General features: G+C 27.6%; 2 protein-coding genes across 2 annotated transcripts in view; both read left to right on the top strand.

Annotated features, from left to right (window-relative positions):
* LOC115235341 overlaps positions 1-541 on the top strand; it is a 10,870-nt gene extending 10,329 nt beyond the window's left edge. Inside the window, exons 10-11 of the mRNA XM_029807046.1 lie at positions 1-167; positions 234-541. The exon at positions 1-167 is cut by the window's left edge and continues 2 nt beyond it. Of these exons, the coding sequence (XP_029662906.1) occupies positions 1-167; positions 234-460 (394 nt within the window). The 3' untranslated portion in view covers positions 461-541. The remainder of the gene's footprint in view (positions 168-233) is intronic.
* A 1,270-nt stretch (positions 542-1,811) lies between these two features.
* Positions 1,812-8,084, top strand: part of LOC115235295 (hydrocephalus-inducing protein-like) — a 17,906-nt gene continuing 11,633 nt past the window's right edge. The window contains 15 exon segments of the mRNA XM_029806965.1: positions 1,812-2,253; positions 2,422-2,522; positions 2,606-2,732; positions 2,839-2,949; positions 3,110-3,352; positions 3,573-3,793; positions 3,990-4,116; positions 4,347-4,483; positions 4,645-4,854; positions 4,944-5,316; positions 5,395-5,655; positions 5,727-6,063; positions 6,461-6,748; positions 7,057-7,301; positions 7,617-7,913. Of these exon segments, the coding sequence (XP_029662825.1) occupies positions 1,864-2,253; positions 2,422-2,522; positions 2,606-2,732; positions 2,839-2,949; positions 3,110-3,352; positions 3,573-3,793; positions 3,990-4,116; positions 4,347-4,483; positions 4,645-4,854; positions 4,944-5,316; positions 5,395-5,655; positions 5,727-6,063; positions 6,461-6,748; positions 7,057-7,301; positions 7,617-7,913 (3,468 nt within the window). The 5' untranslated portion in view covers positions 1,812-1,863.

Here is an 8,084-nt window from a genome sequence, read left to right as displayed (position 1 = left end):
CGGTTTTATACTGCAAACTTTAAACAATATCTTCTTCGAAAGTGATGTTAGCATGCTAATCGTATTGCTGAATATAGTAGGATACGTAGAATATATGTTGTTTGTAACTTTTTTAAACTCAATGGATAATTATATTCGAAAAATAGAGGAATTACGAGAATTAAAAGGTAGATTGCAATATATTAGATTAGATTATAAAAATTATTAAATTCATATATTGATTATCTAAATAGCACAAAAATTAGCTGAGGAAATTGCTAAGAAAATTCAAGAAATTGATGAGATGTCATTATCTGAATATGAACTACTTGCGGAAGACGAAAAGAAATTTTATTTGGAATCAACTTTACCAAAAAAAAAACAAGAAGCGCTACAAAGGCGAATGCAATTTGTACAACGGATGACGGAACTAAGAAAAAAAGAAGTATCGACTTCACGATTGAACTTTAGAAAGACCTAAATTTTCGGATTTCTCTATTTTCTTTAAAAATTAGCGTATAGAATATATATAACTATTAAAGATATTTCTATTTTATTCTTTATTGCCAATAATAATGTAATTCTATATTTAATATTAATGTAAATTTAATTTAATAATGCTCATGTTTTTCATTGCCATCAAATTGACAATGCATATTCTACAGACATTATCTCGGCAAACATTTCATAACACACGCATTATTAAAAATAAGAAAACAAATAAGAAAATAAAAGATGGAAAAACTAACAGTCAAGAGGAAAAATCTCAAACTTCTAAAGCTCCCGTCAGCGAGAAAGAAATTCGGGATCTCAAAGAGTCAAAAAATAGAAACGATTCTAAATCAAGTAATAATAAAATTAAACTAAACAGTACAATAAATTTATTTTTTGAACAAAGAAAATTATAAAATTTAACTTGTGATTTGCAATATTATATGACATTTAGAAAAGCAAGAAGTATCGAAAGAATTGGAGAGTATTGCTAATGCTATGGATAATTACTATAGCAGCCTTCGGGCCATAGAAAACATCATCAAAAATTGGGATCCTCTTAAAAAAGTAAATATCCGAAAATATTCTACAAAACTTTAATTGTTCTCCCTCAATATTTAAAAATTATTTATATATAGTATTATTTTTACATCTATTATATAGGATGCACTGTTTACGGCGAAGAGCAAAATTTTGAAAATTGATAACAAAAAAGATAAGAGTTCTGATATCAGTAAAGAGGTAAGATATAATTTCAATTTTAACTCAATACAACTTATAAATTTATGTAAAAATTTTATTTAAAAATATAATAATTATATTTAGAATATAATAAAAAAATTATCGCAGCATATTTATACAGAGTGTCCCAGGGTCAATCTGCCATTAGCGGATGGTATAGTGGGGCATTTGTATATATACTCGTACAATTTAATTATTTTTACAGACTTATACAAATGAATATATAAAAGAATATATTCATATCTGGTATGTAAATGCCACAGATCCATGGAATCGAGCGATATATGACGTAATAGTTAATCAAATGAGCGAAAATAGCTTTATTAAGAAAGCTCTTTGTAAGAAATATAAATATTTTTTTAAACAAATATTTGTGTATCACATAAAAAAATTATTGAATAATAATATTTAATGTTAGCTTTTGAAATCGCACCAAAACCGGATCTTGAGCCGAGAAAATACTATATTCTTAAGCCACGAAACATAAAAAAACGCGATATTAAAAGTAATGGCAAGTATCTAGTCAACGTAATTTGTGATAATTGTCCATCTGTTATATATTTATCGCAAAAACTAGTAATCGTTAAATAATTAATCGTAATAGTTTTATGTTATTAATTAGGAGCTTATCAAATCGTCTCGTTATCCACAATGTCTGACTCCATAATGGCGAGCAATTCTTCACATGTTAGTTTAATTAATAAACAAGAAAATCACGCAGAGAATTCAAAGCGCAAGAAGCGTGTCATCGACAAAATTGAAGAACCATCATTAATATCATTAAATACGTCAATAACAGAGAATAAGGAGGCATCTACTACAAATGCAATCTTCGAAGTGATGCTAAAATCACGATGGATTTTGCAACCCAACGAGAGTCGGAGATTCAAGATCCGATATCAACCCGAAGAAATTGGAACTCATCGACAAACGTACACATTATCTATCATCGATGGCAATGATATCAGTTATGATATTAATGTTCATGGCATCGCCGATGTTCCGCGACTGGATATGAATCCTAACACTATTTTTTCAAAGGTATAGCAATGTTTTTTTAGACTTACAGATGTATAAAAACGCAATTATTATTAATTAAGATTGGTATTAAATGATCATAAATTATATATGTAATTTTTATTAAAATATCGCGAATAAATAGGTATTTTTAAAAAAGTTTTAAAAGTAATAAAAGATGTTTTTTTGTAGGTTCAAGAAACAAAAGTAAATAATATAATTGATCCTACATATTTTTCTGATACTGGTACCTACGACTTTGGATCCTTACTAGTGTTTCGAAAAGATAAAAGGTTCCGATTAAACAATATTAATATATCTAAAGATATATTAAATTATTAATTAAATAAATTACGTTTGCATAATTTGTAAACAGCGCCCATCGTCGCGAAGGAGAATTAAAGTTCTGTAATATATCTAAAGTCGATGCAAAAGTGTCTTTCTTTCTGCAGGAAAATAATCCAGATATTTTTATTATAGAACCAGAGAAACTTTATATTCAGGTATGCTATTATTTTATATTTTCTTTTGTAATGTGTTTAATCTCTTTTATAATTTAATGTATATATACACAAAATATCAAATTATCTTCTTTTATTTAATTTGTAGGCTGGACAATGTGGATTGCTAAAAATATCTGCAGGTGTTACGAAACTGGATTCATTTACTGATAAGTTGCATATATGTATTGCAAATAATCCGCATATTGATATAATCGAGGTAATTATAAGAAAAATATACCATACGCTTTTCAATTTAAAAATATCTGAAAAACAATTGTTCTAAAAATTATATTTATATTTAAAAAATTTTTAAATTATATTTAAATAAGAAAGTGTTATTTTTATTGTTTAAAATCAAGAAACCCATAATGTTTTAGCTTCGATGTAATGGCTCGAAATTGGACATTGAACTTGACGGCAAACAATTGTCTTTTGGTCAAGTGCTTTTGTATAGAAGAAATTTTCTTGCATGTTTTATTCGGAATAGATCTCCAGTTGAAATTTTCTGGCATTTGGATCCTGATGGACCTCTAGATCCTCAAATATCATTTACACCGATCAAAGGAGTTGTTAAACCCCAGAGTGATGAAAAGATCGAATTTTATTATCACGCAAGCAAAGTAAAAAATTCAATTAAGCTTTTGTTAAATAATAGTAGCTAAATTATATCAGTATTTACTATTAAAAATTTTAATACTTGTATTTTATTTAATTAAATATAAATTTTTCAAATTATTTTAATACACAAAAATAAAAAAGAAATGATTTTCTCTTTCTCTTTCAAATATTTTTAAATTGAAAATGTATGTAAAACTTTCTTTTCAAAATATTTTGTTTTAGATTGGAGCGATCGAGGGAAGCTTAACTTTTAACGCTTTTTTTCACGAAAATGATGTGGAATCTATTTTTGTGGAAACTCTCACTTTATCTGGCGAAACGTACGATGTTGCTATCGACATTAATCATGCAAATCCAATTGACTTAAAGTGCGTAAAAGTTGGTTTCTCTACAAGCGCGATTTTCACAATAACTAATCGGGGACATTACGAAGTTAAATATGTGTAAGTAGAAAAATATATTTAGCAAGTTCATATATTCATATCAAAATACTATAATTAAAATTTGCTAATTGATATAATGTTATCAATATTTACGTAAATTGTAAAATGTACTTTTATAATTCTTTTTTAATATTAAATTTATGATATATTATTAATATGTATGTTATATGTTAATTAAATTAATAATTATAATCAGCATTCTCTTGGAAGAGCAACACAAATTGGCTAAGATCGCATCGAATTTGCCTTTAAAATTAAAGGAAGACATTGAAATTAGTCCTATTACCGGTTCCATTCAACCAAAAAAGGAGGTTACAGTACAGGTATTTTTTAATACAATTCTTTTTTATTTCTTACATATGATAAAGAAATAAAAAGGAATTTTTATATTTGTACACACTTGTTATACAATTGTTTTACATTTTTTAAATAGAATCATTAAATTATATTAGTGATAAAAAATTATAAACAAATGTCAAGATAACAAATAAAAGAAAATAAGAAAAATACAAGTTTTAAAATTAAACTAAAATATAGCCTTATTTAATTGCAGATAACTTTCCTACCGAAAAATGAAATTACTTTAAAAGAATGCCCAATACTTCGATGTCATCTTCTCGATATGAATAAAGAGACTGCTGTGATTGCGGAATTTCCTTTGAAAGTTTCCTTAGTTGCATATTATACTAGGTGAAACATTTTATCTGAATCTAATTAACATTTTATTTAAACATTTAAAGATTTTTTTCTTCTAGGCATTTTTTTTTAATTTTTTCTTAAAATCTTAATTTTTGTTATAAGGTAAATTATAGATGCATGAGATTGTATTGATTATTTTTTCCAAAATATAGATTTCGCATTTATCCTTATCCCGAGATAAATTTTGCTTCACTCGGCATTTGTACCAAAAAAACGATGTACCTTAATGTGGAAAATACTGGAGAATTTTTACTTTGTTATTTTATTGAAATAGCAACTATCAAACATCCATCCAATCTTTACATGACAGAAATCAAGCTGGAAAATGCGATCAAAACTGATCTTGACAAAACATCGGATATGCCAATGAAAAGAGATAAATTGCGAATTGATAAGTAAATTTTTAAATATCTTATTAATGAAATTTAATTAATAATTGTAAGAATAAAAGTGTCTGTTCTAAAAATAAAAGTAACAGAAACATTTGTTTTGATATGCTAATATTTAATTATTCTTACAGGAAAACGACGGAATCTACGGCTACGTTAAAAATTGGTCCTTTTACAATAACGAAAACCGAAGGGAACATTCAACCAGGAGAAATCGATACTATAATAATCGAATGCTATCCAGAATGTGTGGGTTTACTTGAAGAAAAAATAATGATTCTCGTGCCCGATAGCACTCCCGAAGACAGAAATAGCAAATTAATAAAATTATCCGTTAATTCCTGCATACCTAGCGTCGATTTGCAGAATCTCGACGCTATGTTCCACGAAAATCACATTGTGGATTGCATTGAAGATTTTATTTGTCCGAAAGAGGTATCTAATTTTTCCAATAGTCTATCTCGTATCCAAAGTTAAAATAAAAAATATTTTTTTTATTGTATGCTATATTAGATTGGTGCACACACCATATTCGTACGTCAAGAGAAATGCCTGTATTTTCGTCACGTTAGCGTATCACACTCTCACACGGCATATCTCGTGCTTTACAACCGAGACGTGATACCTGCTGATGTAGAACTGATCTTACTCGCAGAATCATTTATACCAGAAACTGCAAAATCCGACATCTTTGTGCTGACACCCGAGAGAGAACGCATTCCGCCGATGAGTCATAAAAGATTCGCAATTTCGTTTAATCCGACATTTATGCAGGTAACATTTTTGTTTTATAAACTCAAATGTCAAAAATTACATTGTATTTAGTATTATATTTATAATCACAGACATGTTATGCAGTCTTCGAGATTGCAGTCGAGCTTCCCCCGCATTTAAGGGATGAAAAGTTTTTCTTAAAATTAGTAGGACAAGCTTGCGTGCCACAAGTGACAATTATAGAACCACCCAGCGGAAAGCGAGAACGAATTGTTCTAAACTTTGGTCGTACGCTTGTGAATGATTCTAATGAAAAGAAATTCACTTTTGAGAATGTCGGTGTGATTCCAGCTAAAGTTATTGTTGAGATTTATGAGAATTCAAATTTTCTTTTTACTCTCAGTACTTGTGACAGTACAAGAAACTACTTGTCAAATAGTTGGAACTATGGAGCCGATAGTTAGTTTCGTTTTTCTATACATTGATTAATAATAATTTAAGAAAGAAGTAAATTTTTCGCAAGACAAATTTTGAGAATTTAGACTTAAAAAATTCGCAGACATCTAATGAAACAAAATATATTTTTATATTTTTATATCTTATATAATTTCTCCAATTATAATTGAAATTATTTAAAATTATTGTTGTCTTTTTCAATAAAAAATAACTTTTTAAAAATCTGACAATTATTTTTTTAAATTTTAAATGTATTAAGTCTTAAATTATTTTTTAAAAGAATCCAACTTTTAAAAAAAGTAAAAAAGTATATAATATACACAACATGACATAAATATATTTTAGTAATTCAAAAATGATGAAGTGATAGATAACTTTTACGTAACATGTATAAATTATTAAATTACAGTGTCAAACGATCGATGCATTGTAGTTTGTATAATGCCCGAAGAAAAGACATCATTCAAAGTAAAATTTATTCCACGAGAGATCGGCAAGTATGAAGGTCAAGTGCGACTATTCATCACCGATAATCCCTACGAGAATCTGATAATCGATTTAAAGGGCGAAGCATACGCAGAATCAGTTATATTAGAAGGGTTAGAGCTCACAAATATAAAACTTGATTCTACCAATGAAAAGCGCGAGTCTAATATTAAATCGCGAAAATCATCAAAGCCAAACAGTACAGTGGAAGGTAATAAAATTGCAAAAACAATAGATAGATAAGAGCACAATCATAGAAAATATTTCAATTTTATTTTAAGTTTTATTTCTCTTGTCTATCATTTAATTTTTTTAATAAATTTTTATCAAAAATATTTATTAATTATTATCCATTTTCAATTATTCCTAATTTCATGAGAATTTTATTATTTATTGTATCATAACTTTACCAAAAAAATATTTATTAATTTATCATATTTTTTATTAATCTCTTTTTAAAATTTTTTTCTAAGTGCAATTTTTCATTTCTCGTTTTTGCTTGTGATTTATATCTTACAGCTTTGACGCCGAGAACACTCCCAGTGTCATTGGCCTATAAGCTGGATTATGGATATTGTTTTGTCAATAAGATATACAGGAAGAGCTTCAAAATTGTCAATAAATCAGTGAATCGGTACTCACGATTTCAATGGAACGCACATCCCAATGTTGTACTTACCCCATCCATTGGTCATCTCCAACCCATGACTTGCAAGGAAATCGTTGCGACATTTCTTTCTTCGGAACCAGTGAATTATATCGACGTATTAAAATTAACAAGTTTAAATTCTGTCAATTACCACTAATCAATATTTTCAATTTGCATTTATTTGATAATAATATCTTTAATTTGATATAAAATATATAAATATCTATCTATTTTTTTCAGTTTATATATCCTGGAAATTTTTCTTTTTAAAAAATAGGTTTAGGATAAAAGAAAAATATTGTCACAATTTTATTACAAAATTAGATTTTACATCTTTATATTAATTATAGTGGTAATTGTAGTTTTCTTTATTTGGTATTGTTGCATATTGAATATATATAAACTAATTATTTCCAACGATAATTTGCAGACGTGTATCGATTGCACAATTTGTGCGATTGATCTTGCTGATCCTTCGAAAGAATCATCCTGGGACGATCGAGAGACAGAAGTGCGATGGATAGCGATGAATCTTGACGATAATGAACAAGAAATAAACGCAGAAACGTTAGCTAGGAAAGCAGTCGAACCCGTTAACGAGCCAAGCCATGAAATGGTACCTGGTACGACGAAATGCATTCAAGTATTACTAAATGCGATTGTGGCATTCTCCAAGTACTCTTGTCCCGTTAAAGAGATCAATTTTAAGGACTCGTTAATGTTTCAGGTAAACACAATAATATATTCGACTTATATCATTTATCTTGCATCCAAATTAGACTATAATTATTTCAGTATAATTATATTTTTATAGTTATATGTCGCGCGAGTATAATTTATATATTTTTTGATAGATTTTAAAAGAATATAAAAAATATTTATTAATTTATAAATTTTT

This window comes from Formica exsecta, unplaced genomic scaffold (genome assembly GCF_003651465.1).
Source record: "Formica exsecta isolate Colony F162 unplaced genomic scaffold, ASM365146v1 scaffold218, whole genome shotgun sequence".
Taxonomy (NCBI): domain Eukaryota; kingdom Metazoa; phylum Arthropoda; class Insecta; order Hymenoptera; family Formicidae; genus Formica; species Formica exsecta.
The sequence above is the reverse complement of the archived record's forward strand: the minus strand, read 5'-3'. Positions and strand labels throughout refer to the sequence as shown.